Source organism: Cryptomeria japonica, chromosome 6 (assembly GCF_030272615.1).
Source record: "Cryptomeria japonica chromosome 6, Sugi_1.0, whole genome shotgun sequence".
Classification (NCBI taxonomy): Eukaryota; Viridiplantae; Streptophyta; class Pinopsida; order Cupressales; family Cupressaceae; genus Cryptomeria; species Cryptomeria japonica.
Window position 1 is genome coordinate 477,820,687 of NC_081410.1, and position 25,308 is coordinate 477,845,994.

Consider the following 25,308-nt stretch of genomic DNA (forward strand, 5'->3'; position numbering starts at 1 on the left):
GTCTAGTAGTTGTAACATACAATAAACTTCCTATCATAGACCTGTACAATGATTGATTAGTATCCGAAGAATCATCATCTTTACTTAACTTACATCCTGTCACCATAGGAGTGCTTACAAGACTACAATCCTCCATTCTAAACCTTTTCAACATCTCTCTAATATACTTTGTTGAGAAATAAAAATGTCTTTATCTGATTGATGAATTTGCAAACCAAGGAAGAAAGACAACTCACACAACATAGACATTTCAAATTCCTTCATACTGGTAGCAAAAACTTTACACATCTCTTCACAATCGCTACCAAAAATCAAATCATCAACATAAACTACAACAATCAACATATGATTACCTTCTTCTTTGACATAGAAATTGATGTCTGCTATCCCTCTTTTGAATCCCTGCTGCTGCAAATAACTGTCTAGTCTAGCTCTGTATAAACTTCTTCATTCAAATTAACATTCAAAAAAGCAAATTTAACATCCATTTGAAAAACTTTAAAACCTTTGAAAGAAGCAAAAGCCAAGAACATTCTAATAGCTTCTCAATGTACAAGAGGAGTAAAAGTTTCTTCGAAGTCAGTACCTTCAAACTATGCATAACCTTTGAATCTTATAATATGGTATTAATAATATTTTATGGATTATGTTATGCATATATATGTATTTATAATTTTATTGTGTCTTATAATATTGTATTGATATTATCTTATGAAATTATATTATTATTGATTTATGTTTATTTATGGATTTAATTATTTATTTTTATTTTTATTTTATTGGTTATTTGGAGTTGTGTTTTGGTAATTAATTATTATTATTTTTTCTTTCAAATATGGATAAGGAGTGATGTTGTGTTTGCATGGGAAGTTGCTATTTGGGTTCTCATTCAAGAGGAAAGAATGTTTTTTTGGGTTTTGCATGTATTTTTGGTGATTTTGGGGAGAATAGTTTTTGGAGAGTTTTTGGAATAGGTGGTTTTTGCTCAAGTGCTGAAAATTCCAGAATGTAGGAGGAATTCTTCGAGAGTGGTTTTAGGGAATGAAACATGTGGTTTCTTTTAGGAGAATGGTTTTTTGAAAATCTGGATTTTTGGAGAGAGGCTTGGATTTCATGTGGAATTTCATTTTGGAGGCTTTCTTGTTCGTGTTGTATTTCTATTCATGTGAAGGTTGCTTGACTTCATCTTCAAAGTCCTATCCTTCGTTTTCCAGGTTGGAGTTCTTGATTTTCCTACTTTTAATGTAGTTTTGCTTCAAAAAAAGGAAAATAAATGTTTATTCTATGTTTGTATAGCGTTTCAAGTGCTTTGGAAATATTCTAGGTTTTTGTTTTGTGTTTTGTAGAATGGTTGTTTTCGGGTGCTCTAGTTTCACTATTTTAAGGGGTTGTTTTTAGTGTTTAATGTCTTGTGAGTTGAGTTTTAGTCATGAGTGTGATCTAATTAAATTTTTGTGTAGGAAACTCACCCATCTCAAATTGGTCTTCGTTAGATTTTGCATTTTTTGGTCGTCTGGGTGTCGGGATTTGAGCCCTAAGTCATCTCAAGTTCGCAATCATGATAATGTTGCAAATGTGCTAAAATAGAGTGCAAATGTGCCAAAAGATGTTGCAAATGCGCAAAAAGAAGTTGCAAAAGCATTAAAAGACTTGTCATATGCCCCACTTTAGGTGGCAAATCAGTTGATTTACAGTTTTGGCTCTCCGAACCAATTTTGGGATCTCAGTCTTTCTTTTGTTGTAAATGCGTCTGAACAGAGAGTGTATGCACCACTTTATGGTGTAAATGCACCAGTTTATGTTGTAAATGTGCCACTTTATGTTGCATATGTGCTATTTCATTTTTTTTGCCCTCCGGATGGATGGACTAGAGGCTTGGGTGTGGGAGTTTGCTCTCGTCTTGATTTTTTGTGTTTGAATTGTTGTGTTGAAAAGAACTTATGTGTTTTCTTCTAGTTGCATGTGCTCGTTCATTGATTTTGATTTCATGATGATGCTTTGTGAGCTATTGGTTAAAGGGAAGATTTGTGGGTCAGAAGTGATGCTATGGTTCAGTTTATGTGATGGAACCAACGGTTTATGATTCTATGATGTTTCACGTTATCATGTATGGATTTTTGTATTTGGAGTGGTGTATATAGGCCCAATGCCATGTTTGATGACAATGGATCAATGGCTATGCTTATGATGTTGATTCAGGACACAACCCCTATGTTGATTGGTTCTTATGGAAGTCCTATTTCTGTTTATGAGATCTCGTTTCATGAGATGGTGTTGTTATGATTCTTTATGTATTGTTGTGGTTCTCTTGTATCCTAGGTTTTAGGAGCATATTAGGGGGAGTGACCCTCAAGTGGGTGTCGGGACCCTCAAGTGGCTACCTGGAAATCTCACTGAGAGTTAGTTAATCGAGTGATAACATTAAATTAAATAAACTGGGTTGGGTTGAACACACATTACTAAGATAATTGTTGGTGCCTCAGTCAGGCCTCATGTGCTCATATAGACAGAGAATGAGATCTCATGGCCTAGAGTGCTCGTTTAGACTCGGGATGAGATTGGGAAGGCTTCTATGGCAGATCGACTTCCTTGCCTCCATGGAAGGATTGTTTGGTTTCACATGTGCATCAAACGGGCCCCGGGGTCTGGAGTTTGGAGAGGGAGAGACTAATAGGAAAACCCATGTTGAAGGCATGTGATGACACTCTTCCCTATGTGTTTCTAGGACCTTAATCCTTGTGTTGTGTAGAAGCCTCTGGTGAGTTTATGTTTTATGTTGAGCCTGTCTTATGTTGTTTAGTCCTTCAGTTTGTTTTAGTCTTGTCTATGTTATGTTCCCTTGGATGTATAGGTGTCGACCTAGGTCAAGTAATGTGTGTGGGGCCTTATGTCATTCTCCGGAGCATGGGGGGTGGACCTTTTTGGTTCCACATGGTCGGGTGGTTGGTGCCCTCTTCCATTGGGATGTCTCATGGTTGTTCGTGAGCAAGTGGATGTTTCTTTTTCTCTTCAGTTTCAGTGCTATGGATTTATGATGCGAATGTAATCTCTGTTATATGTAAAGATTCATCTATGCACTTCTATTGGTATATCATTCATGTGATCATTGTATCATAATATTCTTATTGTAAAGATAGGTGTAAATTGTAATAGAAATTATGCATAAGATGTAAGAATTAATGTAATGATGTTATCATGTCTAATCTATACGATGATGGTATCGGCTATAATATAGGAATGGATAGATTCATTATGCTTGCAAGATTTGATAGGTTATGAAAATTTGATATTGGCGCTTAAAATGAACATAGTACCCTAGAAGTGTTGGTTATGCTATATCTCATGGTTATCATGACTATGGTTTAAATGAGCACGTTCTTAGCTATGTTTAATTAAACGGCATTGACTAAAGTAGGAGATGTATCATGTATCATTATAAATGTTGCACATATCTATTCTAATGTTGCATTTCAGTAATGATGTTAGGGTACCTTAGGGAATGTAATTGAGTTAATATGAATTTACTTCCGCTTGTGCATTAATGTTATGTAGTCATGTCAATTAAATGTATGAATCTCCTTAAATTTTAATGTGATGTTGTAACTCTTTTTTTTTTTTTAATTATCTATATGATGTTTAGTTAGGTTGTTAGTTGGCTTAATTCTCTAGGGTTTTTTGGCAGGCATTACATGTCTTTGGGCCTTGGGACAAGTTCCCAAGTTTCACTTTTTTGAATCTGATCAAGTTCTTTCATGGCCCTCACCCAATGTTTAACTTCGGCTGCCTCCTCAAAACTGTTTGGCTCAATCATGGACATCAAGGAGATATCTTCATCTTCATAGTTGACATTTCTTCTTGTGGTTGTTGGTCTATCTTCTTGCAATATCTGATCAATAGGTGATTTCTTTGAACAAACTTTGATGAAGTCTTCAAAAAGGTCCTGAAAGTGTTTTTACCTTTGCCATTTGTAGGTGCATTTTTTGTAGTTTTAATTGTTATCTCATGTTGAACACTTGAAGATACATTTTCAGAATTTACATCAAATGACCTAGAATTTGCATCTATTGTCCCATGTTGAACACTTGAAGGTGTTTGTTGAACAGTAATTTCTTCTTTATCTACTTGACAACTACCATCATCATCTTGCACCTTGTCATAAATGTTAGCATTTTCATGAACCTTTACATTAGCACTTTCAATAATCTTTTTGTTAAAACATCTATAAGCTTTACTTTTGGAAGAGTATCCTAAGAAAATACCTTCATCAACCCTGGAACCAAACTTCCCAAGATTATCTTCATCCCTCTTAATATAACGAGGAATTTTGAAATACTTATCTGAAGCAGTCTTACCTTTCCAAATTTCATATGGAGTTTTGTCATGCTTTTCTCTAATCAGCCCCTTATTCTAAATGTAAACAGCAGTATGGGTTGCCTATCTCCAAAAAGAATCATTCATCATACTTCGAGCCATTTCTTGGACTATTATGTTCTTCCTCTCAACAACTCCATTTTGTTGTTGTGCCCTTGCAGTTGAGTATTGTATTTTTATGCTATGTTTTTCACAGAAAATTACAAACTCATTTGATGTGAACTCTCCCCCATTGTCTGAACATAAGCATTTAATTTTCAGACCCTTCTCATTTTCCACTAAGGCTTTAAAGGCCTTAAACTTCTCAAGTGCCTCTGATTTTTCCTTCAAAAATGTAACCCAAGCCATTCTTGAAAAATCATCAATCAAAAGCATAAGATACTTTTCACCTTGCATACTCCTAGTTCTTGTAGGCCCACATAAATTTGTATGTATCAACTCAAGAGGCTTTGTGCTGGAACACTCTTTTGATTTGAAACTCTTCCTTGTTTGCTTTTCAAATTGACATTTTTTGCAACAAATGTTTGATGGTTTAGTGAGCTTTGGCATGTCTCTAACAGCTACCTTTTTGCTGATCTAAACAAGACTATCAAAGTTCATGTGTCCCATCCGCCTATGCCATAACCAACTTTCATCTACCTGACTCAAACATCACTTTTCACTTTCGACATCATCAACAATGTATAGATTGTTGGAATAGCGATATGTTTACCATCTTTACTAATGTCACAACAATCTGAATTGAAAATTAAACTATACTTGATCACAAAATTGACTCACTTAATAGATTGTGTTTCAAACCTTCTAGACGTAAAAACATTTTCAACTTTGGTCTCACCATCATCCAAAACAAGTGTATCTTTACTTTTGATTTTCGCAAATGTATTGCCACCAAAACTTACCTTACCTCCATTAGTGCTTTTGAGTGTGAGAAACTTGCTCTTACCTCCAGTCATATGCCTAGAACAACCATTGTCAACATACCACGTGCCTTTTTCATTTTGTGCAAGAATAGTTATTTGCACAAACAAAGATTCTACTAAGACTTATTTCTCCTTCTTCCTCCAAACCTTAGTAACCTCCTTCGCTTTGTCTTCTTTCTCAACCTTCTTGTTCTCCTTGGAGAGACTTGCTAAAACACTTTTGCAGTGTGACCAAAGTTATTACATTTATAACATATAACATTGTAGTTTCTTGGAGGAGCAAACAAGTTCCTACTCATAAATCTGAAATCATTTCTTGCAAACATTTTATAGTTGATTGCTTTGTGTCCAAAATAACTGCAAGAGAAACAGTAACCATAAAAGAAGGAATTGTTAAACCTAGTCATAAGTGCTTGTCTTGAGATAGGAGGCCTCTTGTAAGCATTATTTCTGAGTTTTGATGGTAAATCTTTTGTTGTTCTATTGTAGATTTAGAACATTGACCTTCTTCAAGGCCAAGTCCACCTCTATCAATAGATGATTTTTGAGAGTCAAGCACCTTGTCCAAAGACATGAGACTTTTCTGATCAATCTTCTCATGATTCACCTATGTCAAAGATTTATACAATTTTCTAAGTGAAACAATTTCAACTTCAAGTCTCACAGTTTTCTTCTTCGAGTTTAAGCTGACTTCTAATTTCTTCTTCTATCTTATTTGCTTCTTCAACCTGAATCTTCAAATCAATTATCAACTTCTTTGCATCTCCAAGGGCTTGAGATGTCTTGCTTCTTTCCCCATTCCCTTCTTGTAGCAGCAACTTCAAGTTCTGATTTTTCTTTTTAAGTTTCTTGATTTCACTTAGAGCACTTATGAGCTCTTTTTCGAAATAAACTTCTCCTTCTTCTTCATCAGTATGATCTTCATCTTCTTGTTTTTCAGCTTGTGCTTCTTCTATGGCCATAAACAGTATTTCAACACTTAAAGACTCTTCATCCCTAACATCTGATGAAACACTTTCCTTTGAATAGAGACTTTTCTTGAATTTTCGAGCCTTCTTTTCTTTTCCCATTGTACTTATTTTTGTTGTACTTGGACTTCTTTTCATAGCTTCTGTCCTCACTTTTTGCATATGGACATTTAGCTGCAAAATGTCCTACCTTGCCACAATTACAACACTTGAAAGGCAACTTGCCTTTATATTTGCCAAAACCTTTCTTCAACTTTCTCATGAAATGTGCCTCTTCAGAATTAGATTCTTCATCAAAACTATCACTGGGTACACACTCCTTGTCTTTTCCTTTCCTTGAAGCTTTAAATGTTCTCCCTTTTGAACGAAGAATCCGTGTTTGTTCTCATCTGATAGCCTATTAGAATACCATAAAGCTTATCAACAGTCAAGTTATCAAATTTTGTCATCTCTTCAATCACTGAAACCTTTGCATCAAATCGCAATGGAAGAGACCTTAAAAGTTTCTAGACTACAATGGACTCCTAAACCCTTAATAGAGTTAACAACTTCATCTACTCGCAAAAAATAAGGAGCAACGTTTTCCTCTTCCTACATCTAGAGACTTTCAAAAATTCTTCTTTTGAGTCTGAAGTTTTGCTTGCATTGTTTTCAAAAGCCTTCTTTCAATCAGCATCCATTGGAGGATTTGTAAGAATTGTATAGCCAGAGACCACGCTTTGCCAAACATTAAAGCCAAGAGACATTAGATAAGTATGCATTCAAACACTCCAGAACGCATAGTTGGAGCCATCAAATAAGGGTGCTCCATTTGTAGCAAGACCTTCAAGAGAACTCATGTGTCCAATCAAGATCAACCTCCAAGTGTTTAAGCTCTATTTCTGAAGGAAACTTGCTCTGGTACCAATTGAAAAGCACACAATTTCTTTATTAACAAATTGCCATGGAATCAGTATTTTAATTTCTTTATTAACAAGAAACTATATAAAACTTGGAGAGAGCAACCTCCAAGATGGAAACACAAAATTTCTCGTGGAAAACCCTTTCGGTTAAAAAACCACGCCATACAATAGCTTTCATTAACAAATGGGCACCAACCCTAATTACAAAAGTGAGCAACAACTCACTAAGAGCACCAACCCTCTTCGAAGTGCCAACTTCGTTCAGCTGAAGCACCAACTTCAAATTAGTATCAACTCAAAAGAAACACCTTTTTAAAAAAAAATCAAAATTCACTCAACACTTCAAACATTGTACCAAGAAATACACAACACTCCCATTCATTACACCAACTTGTCTCAAAAGAACCATGCCAAACCTTCACCAAGAAATTAGCATCTAACCACTTTTAATTTGTAGCAAAGTATCATCTGAGCTAATCCCACGTTTTCTTTTATTGCAAATCCAAATTTGACGATGAAATAATATAACTCAAAAAACATGTATCAACCTTGACTCGCCAAAATTCATATCAAAGCCTTACTAATGTTCCTCAATCTTTAGCAAATCTGCGATGAGATGTGTTCTTAGCAACAACCCCCACGCAACGTTAAGAAAACTTCACTCCTGTTGTCTATGGCTACTAAAGACTAGATTGGAAACGGTACAAGAGTTCAATGTCAAATTCTCCCGTCCAAAAATAAGCTCCTCAAACATTCGAACAAACACTGCATAACGGATTCATAATATGCAAGATAGTATTACAATTCACTCAGTGCGTGCCACGAATTGGAGCAAACAGAAAAAAAATTAACCAACCTTCATCAAAACAATTCTCTAAAACAACCTCCGTCCTCCAAACATATATCAATTAGTAGAAAAATTTTAACTGGGGATAAAATGCAAGCACCACAAAAAAGTCAAAACATGAGTCATAAAGGATATCACTTGCCACAATCAATTAGCGTCAATAATAGGCTCCACGAAAACTGTTGCGCCAAAAGTCTATGCCAATAATAGCATCCACGCTACTGTTCCATAAGATTGGGGTTCCATTTAAAAAAAAAAAAGTGCTCAAAAACTATTTATGTCTCCCCATATCCCACGACTCAACTCAATCAGTTTTTTATTCAGAAAAGAATGCAAAAAAATATCATTTCTTTTTCAGGCTCTAAACGGTAATGCCACTTTAGAAAACGTCACAATACCCTAGCGTGTAGGATTAATTAGCACTTCCATATTTAAGGGCTACGCATAACTCAAAAATAAGCCACAATTTTTCCCATTGGTAACCACCAAACGATTGAAATCATCCCAAAATAAAATAAGTGCATTAAATAACCAATAAGCACCACAAACAGAAGCCGCAAATTTGAAAATTTTATGGATGATGTGTCACACTGTAGTAGACAAGTTGGCAAGTGAAGTGGACAAGCAACCAGCTCAAGTTGACACCCAAGTAGCTCAAACACACAACCAGGTAGCTCAACCAGACAACCCAGTAGCTCAACCAACCAAGCAAGTAGCTCAATCAAATAGGCAAGTAGCTCAAGCAGCTCAAACAAACAACTAGGCAGCTCATTCCAATTCTCTATTACTTTGATTAATCCACAAAATTTATATGAGCTTGATCATCAACCTTTGACATCAATAACAACATATTCAACACTCTTAACAAGGTAGATGAAATTATAGCTAAACCAATTCCACTCAAAAATAAAAGAACTAGAAACTTGGGACAACAAACAAATGGCTAGTGTGGTTGTCAAGGAATTAGGTCCATGCATAGTCCACCATAGAATTGGATCCTCCTATGTTATTGTCTCCCTATCCATCTTAGCCTCTTCTAAATAAACCCTACGAGACAAATTTTGTCCACTCAGTACGAATGATGCTGTCTTGTATAGAATCATACATCTTCTAGATGGTCTTCATGAATCTTACCTTCACCTCAACATCTTTTATAGGGATAATTTTGCTAGGCCTTTGCACATACCAATTCAGGTTCATCAACCTTTGACATCAATGACAACATATTCAACACTCTTAATAGGGTAGATAAAATTATAGCTAAACCAATTTCACTCAATAATAAAAGAACTAGAAACTTGAGACAACAGACAAATGGCTAGTTTGGTTGTCAAAGAATTATGTCCATGCATAGTCCACTATAGAATTAGATCCTCCTATGTTATTGTCCCCCTATCCATCTTAGCCTCTTCTAAATAAACCCTACAAGACAAATTTTGTCCACTTAATACGAATGATGCTATCTTGTATAGAATCATACATCTTCTAGATAGTCTTCATGAATCTTACCTTCACCTTAACATCTTTTATAGGGATAATTTTGCTAGGCCTTTCCACATACCAATTCAAGTTCAATGCATAAGGCCATAGGCATCCATGTGCAAGGGAGTGTTGAGATTCTCCCATCAACAATGAATGATTGGCTAACTGTGTTCATTGTAAAACTCCAAGATAGGGTCTTCTCTTATACAATGGCCTTTATTTGGACAAGCATACTATCAATGCACTCATACACCTCTCCAAGACAAGGTGAATTTGGCATCTCCATATCTAATAACATTTAAAACTAGACCAATGATGACAACAATGTATCTTGCACCAACCCAAAAAGTTTCACGCTTCACGACATCCTTCACCCTCCTCCCTTGCTCTGACTTAAAATCAAGTCTCCAATTCCACTCCATTGTCATCACCACTAGTTGCAATGTCTCTTGCAACTCAAGCATCGTCTCCAAGAGAATGCACTGTGATGCATATCTAGTCTTTACAAGTTTCAAAAGCTCCTTAGAGAAGGTCTTGAAGAGTGGATGTGAAATATGGTGGTTGCAAATAAACATTTGCACATTTCTAACGTCATTAACCACCTCTTTGTTCATTTGATTTTGCTCATGTCCTTGAGTGCATTATTAATGGCATGCAAACAACAATGAGTCCTCCAAATATGCCTAAGGCTGCCTTAATCAATTTCCTTGCATCACTACTTGCACTGCTAGCCTAACCTCCTCAATAGCATCTCTAGGGATTTAGAACTAATAAAAATCAGCATCCCTACGATACCTTGAACAATCAATAGCCCTAAAGAAGCATTGTTTGTACATGTGACCATAATGTTTATGAGTGGGCAATACCTTATATCTATCCACCCATCCATGATTATATTGCATCCATTGGTGACCCAAGAATAATTCATTTTCTCTATTAGAACATTTATCTTGGAACGATTCTTATTCAAGATTATTGTCCTCTAATTTTGTCTCTTTGTTATCATATATGATTGTCCTACTTTGATTATTTTGCTACAACCATCTTATAATACGGAGAGTGAGCCACATGGAATAGAATGCCACTGGCAAAGAGAATTTGGTGATGGCATCATCTACATCAATCATATCTTACACATTGAATAACACTACCACCGTATTTGTAGCATTACTAGATTCTATGTTTCCCCTTAGGCTTTTTTGTGGTTGCCCCTAAACTAAATGGAAAAGTAGAAGCGGAACAAATTGAGTCTCATGGATCTAGGGCAGTTCTAGTACAAGTAGAAGTAGCCCTCAATGGAAAAACAACAAGAATAAGACTTTGGTCATCAACATAACCTTGCAATCTATTTAACTCAATTATTTTTTAAAGTGACAATCCTTTACATACTCCTACACCATTGCTTGTGACGTAAAGGTGTCTATTTACTCTTGTGACGTTGCCAAGTTGACAAAAATGACATCTTCGCAGCCTAGTGGCTCCCAATGCCTTTGGTTTTTCTTGCAGTCTAGTTGCAAATTGTTTGAAAGGCAAATTCTTATCAAATGGACCCTTGGTAAAATCCTCTAATAATTTGGAAGGGCGACCAAAATGTGCATTACCAATAAAACTAGTTGTATCACCCCTCAACACATCTTTATACTCAATCTATAATTGAATCCCCATCGGCTCTTCCTAATCCTCCTCATCACTCATGTTGTGAGAAGTAGAACTCATAGTGACACTCCAAATGGTTACCATTAAATGATACATGTCACAAAGACATTAATAATAAAATATGCATGGGCTCAAGATACAAGGACTTTTTTTTTCTTACTTTAGATCATAAAACGTAGGAGGAGAGGATATACAAGATGAAATCCTAATTTGACATGTAAATTTTTATTTTTCATGACATATTTATGCCAATTTGCAAAGAAAAAACTAATAATTTAATTTAACAAATAAATTTGAACCCCTAAATAATGTTGTAAAATTGGAAAATTTAAATTTTGATCATTTGTAAAACTAATTTTAAATTACAACAATGAAAACCCCTAGGCCTAAATTCGTTACTAAATTAGTCAACTAAAATTATAAATTAAAAACAAAACAAAATAAATTAATAAATAACTATCATCAAAGGCCAAACATTACCTTGAGGCTTGAAGAATGTGTGTTCATCCAAAGATTGATTGATGAAGACTTTGCAATTGCTCTTCCTAATGCCCTTGTTTGCAATCTTTCTCACTCTTGCAAGCTTGTAGCTTGCTATTGACACTTGAGAGTAATTTGGAATGAAACTTAGATGCCTATTTATAAGTTTTCTTTTACTATTTGAGGTGAGGATGGGGCTCATAGATTACCAGGGTTAGGACTTGTGGCATGTAGATTTTAAAAACTTCATTTTTATTTTTAAATTGATTTTTTATCTAATCTACCAAAGGGGACACCTGCGAGTCTCAAGTGTGGCTGAGAGACACTTGGAAGTCCACTAAGTGTATCAAGAACATTCCAATGTCTTAGCGGTGTCTCCAAAATAGGGGATGTCCCACAAACATCCCCTCTTTGAGGGAGACCTCTCTGAGCATGTGGTGGTCATGGTGGGATGACGAAGGGATGTTCCCCCCAAATGCTCACATCTCTGAAATGTTCCCTTGATTTTGGCGGGATGCACCACATGGAACAAGGAAAAAAGCCTCGACATTTTTTTTTTATAACTAAAACTATAAAATAATTCTTAATTAAATAAAATAGTTCTAAAGTAAATAAAATAGCTCCAAACTATATCCTTATAAACTAAAACATCACATATATTTGACAAAAAAAAACTGTAACTATAAAATAACTCAAGTAATAAATAATTTATGCAAGTTGCTCACCATTTCAACATGGTATCAAAGCGGTCTAGAGTTGAAAGGAGATTCCAAGGAAAAACAATATAACCAAATATTATTAGCGTGGGGAGTTGACATGGCAATTTCTATCTTCATGTTAGTTTGGAGTTGGAACCCAATTTGGACTCAATTTGACATTGCCGAAATTTGCATGAGTCCAAACTCTTTTGTCTATTTAGGCATCATTTTACCTATCATTTATAGCCATATTTGAGAGATCTTCTAGTGGGTCCCCTTTTATCAAATTTGCATGTGTTGTTCCCATTCATCTCCTATGTGCCTATCATATGTTGAAGTTGCCAAAATCAAGAAATGTTCTAAGTCTAGGGTGTTTTGGCCATTTCCTAAAGTTTTTGTGGACTTGTAAAGTTTCTATGCAGTACTTGATATCTTCTACTCATCTAATATCCGGTTCCAACATCCATTCCCACATATTTCCACTAGAATTCTATTGGGCCACTTCCCTTCTCTGTTTCCTTTGTTTTCCTCCCTTTGCAAGATCTCAATGGCATTCAAATATTTGTCTTCCTCTTGTCCCCTCATCCACTTCCACATATTTTCTCTACATATTTGCGGAATCATGATGTGGATCAAGATATCTTCCATCTGTGATCCTCCCTTTCCCCTATTCCCATTTCCCTACTTTGCATATTTGCAAAATCTTGATTTGGATCCAAAAATTTCTTTTGCCTCTAATCATCCCTTCCATTCCTACAAACCCACAATATTGTATCTCTTACCCCTTTGTGGACTTTTCATCCACTTCCTACATCTTGGTATGCAAGTGTTCCTCACATCTTTCTATGTGGAATTCCCTCTTACATTCAAACATCTAAACCTCCACCTCAAATATCCACTTTCCCCATCCATTTCAGCAGGTTTTTCTTGCACCTTCTACCATTCCCTGTTGCAAAACTCCTACCCACCTCCAAACATCCATAACCTCTACTTCCCCTCCCCTTTCCCGCAATTTGCCCTCAAGCCTTTCTTGTGGACTTTCCCTAGATATCTATGCTTCCACTCCAATGTCCACATCCAATTGAACTCCTACAAATGCCTTCTAGGCCTTTTTGTCCATTCATTTCCTCTTATGTGGAGGTCAATCTGATTTCTAGACCTCATCCACTCCATCTACTTCTCATATCCAATTCCACATTGGAATCTAGTGGCTTCTCCATAATGCTTCCTGAAGAGCACACGGTTATACTGAGAGGGGGGTGGGGGTGAATCAGTATAACAACAATCTTTTACCAAATTAAACTATTTCAACTTCAATCATAAGTATATAACTTATCTTATTACCATATTCATTGCATACTAACATTCATACGTAATCTATCTAATATGAACATAAGTTCAACACAAGATATATGCGTGGAAACCTTTACGGGAGAAAACCACGGTAAATCAATGCTTTTATATATTTCTTCTTTTACAACATTTCGTAGGCACCAACCTACTAGAGGCACCAACCCCTAACACTGTTTGTGAGCACCAACCCACTGGAAGCACCAACTCCCAAATCTGTTTTTCTGAGCACCAACCCACTGGAAACACCAACTCCCAAATCTGAATTCGTGAGCACCAACCCACTGGAAGCACCAACTCCCACTTCTGAATTCGTGAGCACCAACCCACTGGAAGCACCAACTCCCCAATCCAGAATTAGTGAGCACCAACCCACTTCATATAAATCTGAATTTCCATCTTGACAATGTTGCTATCTCAACTGATGATGGACACTTAATTCCTTTCTTCAAACTGCTATGATGAGCATTACTAACCAGTCATATAAACCTGGCCACACTTTCCTTATCAATCTGTGATACAAATCAGTTTATAAACCTTTCACAAATCTATCTATAATCTGCCCACTAAGTAAGCATACATCTATCTATAATCTGCTCTAAGTCTGCTTCATAAATCTGCTGAATTTGCTCCACAAATCTGCTATAATCTGATAAAAATTCTGCCACCAAAATGGTCACCGTCTTCTGTTGTGCAAGTCTGAATACTATCTTCACTTTACATGCTTAAATACCAAAAATAACCTCTTCATACTCTTCTTTCAAATCTGCATTTAATCCTTTCAAGAATTACTTTGCAGTTCACTGTATAAAATTCTTCATTCAGTCTTCTTTTCTTCACAGGATCTGATATAAAATATGTATGCGTATTTTCTACACGATACACCACTCACATCACTCTTTTCTCAGAGATAACTTTTATTTTATATTCAACACATATTCACAGCATTATTCACTCCATACTCTTTACCCACGCAATCTCTATTTCTTACACACAGAATTATATATTCAGCATTATACTCCACTCTCTTATTCCACACCTACTTTATTCACACTCTCATCGTATTACACATTACTGTGGATGTTATATATTTTCACTCACTTTTTCAGCACTATATTCACACACATACCACGTCACAATGATTTCATCTCTACTTATATGTGTCTTACGTGACTCTTCACCAAGAGTCTTTATTTCAAAAGTCACCTTTTGGAATAATATTACTTTGAAGAGACGTGTCTTCCATTCACTAAATGCTGGCTTTATTCCTCATAGAGTGTGGGTACCTTAGTCAACATGTTTCTTTTAATTGATGCGCGTGCCTTTTAATTGTAACCACGATATGTATTATAGTTAATAAACTAGCCATCCTTTAAGTTTGCTTAATTGATGACATTTAATCGATGCATACACATTTTATTTGTTTGCTTGTTGACTTGTCTCTTGTTTTATATTAAGTCGGTATTATTTTCTTGATACATATCATATCATAGTAATTTTTGTTCACTGCAGATATAATTTATTAATTCTGTTTGTCAACGTCGTGGTCTATAATGACTTTTACCACTATGAATTGAAGCGCTGTCTTCTCATATCAAATCGCTGCCCTTATATAATCGCTGTGTTGTGTATATTCATTTTAATACTCTTAACAGATCATTGCGTTATTCCAATCACTGCATATTCGAATAATCACTTTAGTTATTTAATCATTAACAATTCTGTTCTTTATGAGCGCTGTTATACTGATTTCTGTGTCTTTCCACGGAGGCATCCTCCTCATACAGAGACGTATGTCATCTTCTAGCATGGAATCGCATCTTCCAGTATTTGTCCAAACGTATTTTATTATTAATCACCTTTGACTAGTTTTTAGTTCGGAATTGGTCATATTAATCTTTAAATCGCTGCCTTTCTTCATGATTATGGTTGCTACTCCTTTAAGGTAATCGATTAAGTCTTAATCATTGATCATATAATCATTGTCTTCACTCAACATACAGAATCGACCCACAATAATAATAATATTTCTTTCTTGTATCACTAAGAACATGTCGCATCCATAGAATATTAAGTCGCTGCTCATACATGGTTGATTTTATTTCGTCACAACTATATCACCGTTAATACTGTGTGGTAAGATGCTGCCAAGTCGCCGTTTTTCAATTGTCATTCAAAACAAGATTCACATCTTAATCACCTGTAGTCGCTGTCCAATGTTATTTCTAACTGCTCCACTTCAGAGTCGACCATAGTCTTTGTGCTCATCACTTTCTTCAAATAAATCCTGAGTCAACTGAAAGTGAAGCACACAATTATCATCCTGTAATTAACCAGTATCTTTGTCTTATTCCTTGCACGTTCTCCATCCATGATTATGACTCTTAAGGATTCATCTGAATATAAGCTCGACATTCATATATATTCCTGCAGCTGTTTATGGGTCTTTGACATATATATATATATTATGAGTCTTTGACATACTGTTTATGAATAGCATATAAACTCAACAAACTGTCACTGTTTTCTTTATATATGTATTACTGTTGTCTTTTAACTCATCTTCTTCTCTTAATATGTTATCATTTAATGAGCTGTCCATTTGATTCCAATCGTTCCCTTTATGAAACCTTGAGAAACATGCTAATCATTGTCATACAATTCTGTCTTTACTATGACACACCTGTATATATATATATATATACTTACTGCAGTCTGGATCATCAATGTAACCTGTATATGCTGACTTTATGTGTACAGATTAATACTCTGTCATACAGGTTCTGTATATTGTAGATGTATATATCAGCATCTGTGTTACCATCTTCTGTAGATGTATATTATATATTAAGCTGTAGCATATGTATTCATAATCACTGCATCATCACTGTATTGAGACATAATGTAAGCATAGTAGATGTAGAACATAGTAATCCAATATGTTCATCGATCTCCATGAATCAGCAAATCCATTTGACATCACTGACAATATTTCCATCACTTCTACTACTCTTTTCACCCCTTTTTGCAAAGTTTCATTAGACTTCAAGATCTCTATTCCCCCCACCCAATTTCAGCCTCTAGTTCTAATCTAAAACCCCACATCTCTCATTCTCACATCCTACTCCACCACAAACTTTTGCATTCCTGCCAAATGGTCCCTTGCAGTTATCAAAACAATGTTCAAAATCAACAGTGAATGATGAAGATGCCATGCTGCCATGAATGCGGTGGTTGAATTTTCAAATACATGCGATCTTTATGCCATTTCCAGGCTACCAAAGGATTTCAACTTGTTTGGCATGCCACATTAATGATTTCCAATTCTCAATCAAATTCCCACAAGGATTCAGCAACCAAACAAAATGTTATAAAAATCAATTCATTTGCCAAAACAATTGTGGTCATTCCTCATTTCAACATGACTACAAATACCAACAACCTTCTAGGGTTCCAAATCTTGTCTATTAATCTAGTGATCAACTCATTTTGAAAATCACAAAGAGAGCTTATTCATAGCAGATATTTGTAGCTCAATGTCTCCTTGGCCATTTGTAGATCTTCAAGTAAGTTTCTAAGCAATGAAGTATGACAATTCTTAGCTTAGGGTTTTTTCCTTGCCACATTTACTAGTATAAATATAACAAAGATTGGATGAATGTTGCAACATTCTTTGTATTGATCTTTTCAATATTTCATATGGCTTTCTATTAATTAAGAGGGATAATTAAGCATGTTCAGTTATTGATATCATGTCTCTTTTGTCATTTATATGTTTTGTGTCTTCTGGTAACTGCAACTTTGTAACCCAATATAACACACTGCTCCTAGAAGTGTTTGACCCTCCTTGCACTGAATATTAAAAACATCATTAATCAATAGTTCAGGAGTAGGAAGTTAGTTTGCATGCATTTCATGATTCAACAATTAACCATGGAAAAATCTCCAACGAGCTTCAAAAGCAGTTATCCTTAGAGAATCATGTTCCACATGCGTTCATCTTGCATTCAGGCAACGATGTTTTCATCAGATTAATAAAAGTTATATGTGTCGTATATTAGTACTTAGTCCTCAGTCTAGTAGCAGCTTTTGGGCCTAGGTGTACAATTGAGACTGCTACTATTATTTCACTTTGTCTATTTCCAGTTGTGATTAAATCTTGTTAAAGATTATCTCGAGGAATACCCTCTTGGGTCAAGCTAAGCCCAAAGCGAAGGAGAGATTATCCACTCTCAACAATTGGCTATCATCACTCACTCTTTAGTTGATGAGCTGATTTATCCACCTTAAGGAATGACTAACCCCTAGCCTTGAAGTGGATTGATCCCTCTATAAGTGTAAGTGTTATCACAAAAGCTTGCACCCTTGTTGAGCTTCAACTCAACAACCTCGTGAAACATGGAAACAACCCCGAAGTGTGGGACCTTGCGCGAGGGGGTTGAATCTCCGGAGAAGGCCGGCTTCCTTCTCAAACCATGTGTAGGTGTTGAACCAACTCAACACTTCAAATCTTACTTCAAGCCTATCCTAACAGCTTGCAAAGGAAAAGGGAAGAGAGAAATGCTTAAAATGAAAGGAGGTGATGCACCAAGATAACAAATGTTTCTCTCCCCACCCGAAATGGCACAAAGAATCAACTGAAATAGCCAAGAGATGCACAAACTTCAGTTGCATGAATGACCTTAACGCACATATGGAGGATAGGACTTGTTGAATGTCAAGAGGGGAGAAGGTTTCCCACAAGTCACACCCAAAAACAGGTTAACACAGCATATATGTGAAAGAAAGCCACAACATACACTTACCATGAAGGTAAGAAAACATACACAGCATGCATAAGTTGAAGGAAGGCAAGAATGATAACTTCAATTCATTCAAAGGCCAATGGCTAAACTTACAGTTGCAGAAATGCAAAAATATGCAAGTCTTTAAGAGAAGTGAAAGAGCATAGAATAGCTCAATCCAATAGGGAGAGAACCCTTTACAATGAGACATAACAGCCTTATATAGAAAACTGGTTGCAAGAGTTGTTGGAGCATTAAAAACCTTGAGTGTTGGTCACACCATTTAGAAGTGTTGCAAGTCGGAAGGAAGTTGGGAAGACTTCGGAAACACAGGTTACCAAAGTTGGGAAGACTAAGGAAGGAGCTTCGGAACCTCGGGGTTCCAGAGTTCCAGGGAAGAGAAGAAGAGGCTAAGGAAGGCACTTCAGAACCTCAAGGTTCCAGGGAAGGGAAAGGAGACTAAGGAAGGAACTTCGGAACCTCAGGGTTCTGAAGTTCCGAGGAAGGGAAAGGAGACTAAGGAAGGAACTTTGGAACCTCAGGGTTCCCGAGTTCCGGGGAAGAGAAAGGAGACTTAGCAACCTGGGAACTTCGGGGGTCCATAGTTCCGGGGTTGAGGACTAAGGAACTTCCTCCAGACAAGACAACACTTCACACTTCATAATTCCATTGCTTTTCTCCTTAATCAACTGGGGCAGCGCTGGTCCATGGATCGTATCTCTGATCGGTACTCACTGATGGACCAAGGGTGTCATAAAATGACAACAGTAAGCAGCGATTTCAAGACCCAACACCCATGATCAACATCATTTCAAAGGTTGTAGTCCACAATACACATCACAAGGAGGATGTTTATATTTCTAGTGGTTGATTCTAGGGGTGAGCAACAATACAACACAAGTTTTTGGACATGAAGCAAAGGAGAATCCATATGGAATCATGCTGAAACAACCTTGTGTAGAAAATAAAGCTCAAGTCTATTGTTATGTTGCCTATACCTATGCAACTATGACATATTTGTCTCTTTCGCAAAGTAATTGTGTAGAGGAACAAACAGTTGTGTAGAAGAAGAGAAGGCCAGACACTAGTGGCATTAATGGTTGTACATACTAAGGAAGTAGGCTACCCTTTTTAACGGTGTAAGGTTGCACCCAACAAGTAAACTGAATATCTTCCATATTCAAATTGTTGTGATTGCATGGGACTTCGACACCATGGAGATGCAATAGTCTAAGATTTCTTTTAATTAAAAAAATAAATTGGAATATCATTATCAAATTGATGTGATGGTTCATTTGGTAAGGAGAATTCACAAGGCATTTGAACTTACGTCAAATTTTACAATCTTGCCATGCCTTTTAACTATCATGAGATTAGGGAAGAGTGCCTACAAACCGTTTTATCTCTTTTCACCTTTATGTTGAATTCATAAATCCTGAGCAATAGGTTCTTAGATATTCCAAGTATCACTTAATTAATAATTTACCATCATGGTGAATGTGGTGACGAAAACCAAGCGGAAGGACTTTCCAAGGTACATAATATGAAGGCACAACAGTACACACCAAAGAGATGGATTAATTATGAACACGTAAAAAAACCAGTCCCACCAATAGTTGACAAGATTATCATGACAAGTTTCCTCCAAGGTAGAGGAGACAGGTGAAGGGAATAAAAAGGAAGTGGCAGATACAATGCATGTAGCAATGGAGTACTGGGACTAATTTAACTGCACTATCATTAATGATTTTAGCAGGAACTCAAGCCAGAGCTTATTGGAATAATATATGATGGTTTATATGTAAGATCTAGGCAGAACATGAGAAAAGATATGTTTACCATCATTAGTAAAAGTTAAAACTAATTAAAAATCTATCCACTAAGTTCCCTTATAAGGAGGATGGTTAAATTCAAGAAATGCCCCTAACATTCTATGAAGGGAGATTTATCCCCTCAAGTCATAGATAAAACTGATTTCTCATCATTTTTTATTGCTTTTTGCCCCACTTAGAGCCAGCAAAGTAATTTTAAAATAAGTTATTTCCAGGAGATATGACATAGTGATTCAAGACAGTGAAGACCATCCACCTAAAGCCATCAAACTAATTTAATAAGAAGTTATTTCATAGAGATATGACATACCTATTTAAGGAAGACCAAAAATGCTAATTAAAACTTGTTGAAATAATAGCTAGTTCGGATCAAATATAAGTATTACTTGTATTGGGCTGGACCCAAACGCATTATGTAACTTGTAACCATTAAGGATGTTGATATTTGTGGCTAGGTCACATCCCTTCTAGGGCCGACCTAGCACACTTAGCATGTGTATGGCCCTGTCGGCCTTAGCCATGTTTGCTATCACATTTTGTTACATAAATTCTTGTTTAGGTCTGGCCCTATTTGGGCGGTGTATGTAACTTTCAAATATGAAAATTGGGCGTGACCTATAATGTAACTTGTGGATAGGTCAAGTCCTATATTGAATGTAACTTGTATTGAGGTAACTTGTAGCGTGTAGGGCTGACCCTATATTGGGCGCCTAATCTAAAGCATTATATTGCTCCTTGTTGTAAGCCGACCTATGATGAATTGGGAGGCTAAGTCTCATATATATACAAAGTGTGAATCATTGTATCAACACACAATTCAGCGAATAATATACACACAGCGAATATATTCTATAATCAGCAACAGTGATCAGCGAACTATCTTTTGGAAGACAGCGAATCATCCTAAGGCAGCGAATCATACTTTTTGACTGCGAACTGTTCTTACAGGCAGCGAACATCATTCTAAGGCCGCGATATATCATTGAAGGTAGAGCGAACTTTATCTCAGAGTCTGCAGCCCTTCTTGTGACAGTGAATATCATATATGTTGTAGATAAGTTCATCTTTGTATATTTGCCCTATGTTGAAGACATTATACTACTGTGCATAGCTTGCTGATTGCTTCAAGTGTTGAAGCTCATTGTAAAGATACTGACTAATTATTGCATAACAAGATCTGAGATTTATAGCTGGGTTTTTTCACCTCCAAGAGGGAGGTTTTCCCAGGGTAGTTTGGTGTTCCTAGTGTTCATTATTTTGATTTTATGTCATTGCTGTCATCTGTGTGATCCTAATTTATCAGTCTGATCCTAAAATTAACAAAACTAAAGCATGAAATTACCTTTAGTTGTCTCGCAACAAACTCAACTGCATCAGTTGGACCAAATACCTGTAAGATATACCAAAAGCTCAACAATCAGAAATAAAAGGATTCAACTAACTTATTGGTTCTTAATTGCCCATGCTGCTGATAGAAGATAAACAACAAAAATGGTATGATCCTAACTAGGCATTAAAATATATACCCCCCATAAACCATCACACCCGAGAATCATGAAATTTTCTCTTTCTGTGAGCTCAAAAGTGTGAACATCTGGGATTGCAGAAACTCCAATCTGCAGTAAAAGACAATTAGGATTAACTTTTATGGAAAAATAAAAGCTTCTGACATATAAATCTTCCCTAAGTTTCGGAAAGAGTAATAGTTGTAATATGTAATACAAATTCTAATGAATGTTAAAACAAAAACATTGTTGTTTCTTCATCACCAGACAAAAAAATATTATGTTAAAATTGATATCAAGTACAGATTCTAGAATGTGGAAAACCTTTTGTGAGCTGAATGCCTAGTTCATGACATTCTAAAAGATATGCTCCATACAAAAATTAATGAGGATGCAAAAAAATCATAGTCCAATCCTAGGAAAATTAATATTCATAAATGTTGTCATTAAAAACACTTAATGCTAACTATTCAAACAGTAATAACATTCATTACAGCTAACCGCCTAAATTTGATTCATTACCTGTAAAATGCATATAGTGAGAGATATACAAGTAAAGAACCCTATGTCATCAACAAATCCTTAATTTAGAGAAGGTTAAATCATCATTAAACAACAAACTATTGTGCTAACACAAATGTTTCCATGCTGAATCTGCATAACAATCTTGTTTAAATACATAATCAAGATTCAAAACACACTCGAGAAAGGGCAATCCACTATAACATAGTGTTCCACAAGGTCATGGGAACTTGGAGGGGACGTCCCCGAGCTGACCCACCACCGCCCCCACACCCCAAGGACATTTCCAAGACATCCGCTTCAAGGAGAGGCTGTTTCCAAGATGCATCCCTCATTTGGAGACACCTTGGGGACTCCTAGAGGACTCAAGGACTTTCATGCATCCCCAACATCAAAACAAATTTAAAGTTCTTTTTAATCGTGAAGTATTTTTAAATTGTATGGCACTAACCCAAAAACTAATGGCCTATTGGGCCCACCCAAACCATAAACACTTACAAAAAACATTAAAATAGATATCTAAGCCCCATCCCAAAACACTCCCAAGTTTCAACAACAAAGTTGAAAGTTGCAGGAACAAGCTGCAAGAGTGCAAGTGAGGGCATTAGCATTGAGGAATAGTGAGAGGAAGAGAAAGAAAAAGAGCAAGTGTGAAGAGTGACATTAATCCACCATTGAATCAAAATATTCAAAGCATTCTTCAAACCCAAGGTAAGGATTCCTTCATGACTATTTTTCTTCACTGTTCAATTTAGTAACTATCTACTAGTTTTGGTTGAAAAATTTAGTAATTCATTTAGGTGTTTACAATTTAGTAATTCATTTAGGTGTCTACAATTTAGTAATTTAGTATTTACATTGTTACAAATTTCAATTTAGGTTTATTATTTTAATTTTTGTTTACAAATGGATAATGTATTAATGATCAAATTGTTATTTTATAACAGCAATATTTTATTATAAGTTGCTCAAGTTTGGTTGCTAATTTATTTATAAACGCTCGTTTTACAAATTTGCGTAAATATTTGATTAGAAATTTAAAAATTAAAATTAATTTATAAGTCAAAATAGGATTTCATCTTTTGTGTATCTTCTGCTTCTACACTTCATGAACCTGAAGTACAAAAAAAAAAAGTGGAATCCTTGTTTGATAAAGGTTGAAGAACAAGTATTTATATTTTTGTATATCCTCTACTTCTACGTTTTCTGAGACCTGAAGTAAAAAAAAGAAAAGAAAATCCTTGTGTCTTGGGCCTATGCATAATTTATTATTTATTAATTTAAAAGCATTATCACATGCATGGTAACTATTGATGTGTTTTTTAGAACACTTCGAACACAGAATAAAATACCAAGTATTCTATCCTCTCTTGAACAAAAAAACCTCATATGCTAAACAATATGATCAAATGAAAAAACTCCAAGGTTTACAATGCGAACAATCAACTTTATGTTGTGGATAGACTCGGTGTGTTTGATCTGATTGTGCTGGTAATTACAAAGGTACTTACGCTTATGAACACAGCTAGAACGTGGAATCTTACTTAGCTCACTTGGAAAATAAAGACAAAAGAGACGAAAGAGTTAAAGGAATCCAATCTAACCCTAGCATACAGATGACGTGCTTCATTATTCCTGCAACTTTTTTTCTCCTTCTCATACGGCCTAACCCCGTACAATTCCTTCGAGCCTGTTGGACTTTGCACTTCCTCAATTTCACCAATCTGTAGCATATTACAGTCGGGGTGGAAGACTTCATAATCCTCCATATGCCAGTGAAATAATCCACTTGAAGAACTCGTCTCATCCTCAAAGCAATCTTCCAGTTCGAGCACCGCTTCATCGTTGGGTTTCATGCCTTTCCTCCCTCCGTCCGAACCTAACTCTCCACCCTCAGACTCAAAGTCTGAGGGTGTCAGTTCTTCACTCACCGCCTGGTTCCTCAAATCAATGATGTGCTTCCTCCCGTCAGTCTTGATCGAGAGTGTGTTTCGCTTCTAGTTATGATTTGTCTTGGCAGTAATCAACCATCCCCTCCTGAGGAGTGCATCGTACGCTTTCTTTTGTAACCGGATGACTACAAAGTCCAAGAAATATTGTTGTGTCCCAATCATTACTTTTTGTGCCATCAATGTTCCCAACAGCTAGATGTCGTGCTAGTCGGCACCTACCAAGCGGAAGGTTGGCGGCCAAAGCTTCGGCTTCCCCAGACATTTCCATGTGTCTTCTGGTAGTACATTTACTCCCGATCCTCTATCGACAATGGTGTTTGTCAACTTCTTCCCCATTATTTCCATCTCGACGACCATCGGCTTGCTCCCGATGCTCACCATCAACAACATTGGATCACTGGACTCATTCCCTTCGCCTGATGTTTTTCTCGTCAGTTCCTCCTCGTGTGGCTTACATTGTTTCTGGATGATTGTGTCATCACTGACTGTATTGGCAATTGCCATTCTCAGTTGCGGCATAGTTTGAAGAAGGTCTACCACCTTGATGGGTACGGTTGTTTGTAGCACCTACCGAACTATGTTCTTCTCTAACTCTCGCAATGACATACTTGCAGTTCCATTGGAAGTTACTTGTTCCTTCGCCAACACTTGTTCTACTTCGCCTTGTTCCTTTTCCGTACCAAAGTTTGAATACATCGCCTTCTTTGTTTGTGCTCTTGTGATTGCGAAAACTATGTCCTCTTGTTCCTCCACGTCCAACATATTAATACCGTTCTAATTCGGGTAGTTGGTGTCTTCATGGTCACTTGGTCCACACCATTTGCACAATAATTGTATGTTGTCTTTCTTGTTATGGCAGTCTCTCGCGAAGTGTCCCCATTCACTACATTGTCAGCACTGTATGATAGGACGTCCTTTGGAGTCGTACTGTATTTGATTTCGCCCTCGTTGATTGCCATAACCACTTGGCGATACATTATGTGATTTCAATGGGCTGGACTCTCCCTGTGTGAAGAGTACATGTGTACTTCTCATC

The 25,308-nt window shown here is 36.3% G+C and overlaps 1 protein-coding gene across 8 annotated transcripts in view; it reads right to left on the reverse strand.

Annotated features, from left to right (window-relative positions):
* Positions 1-25,308, reverse strand: part of LOC131051056 (probable protein phosphatase 2C 8) — a 187,917-nt gene that overhangs the window by 16,192 nt on the left and 146,417 nt on the right. For 4 of the 8 annotated variants that reach the window (XM_057985405.2, XM_057985406.2, XM_057985404.2 and 1 more), the window contains 2 exons: positions 21,820-21,909; positions 21,636-21,683 (listed from right to left, as the gene is read on the reverse strand). In XM_057985405.2, coding sequence (XP_057841388.2) covers positions 21,636-21,683; positions 21,820-21,909 — 138 coding nt within the window. Of the gene's footprint in view, positions 1-353; positions 434-21,635; positions 21,684-21,819; positions 21,910-25,308 lie in introns of all 8 variants that reach the window. The other 4 variants (XR_009107071.2, XR_009107069.2, XR_009107068.2 and 1 more) reach the window with 3 other exon arrangements.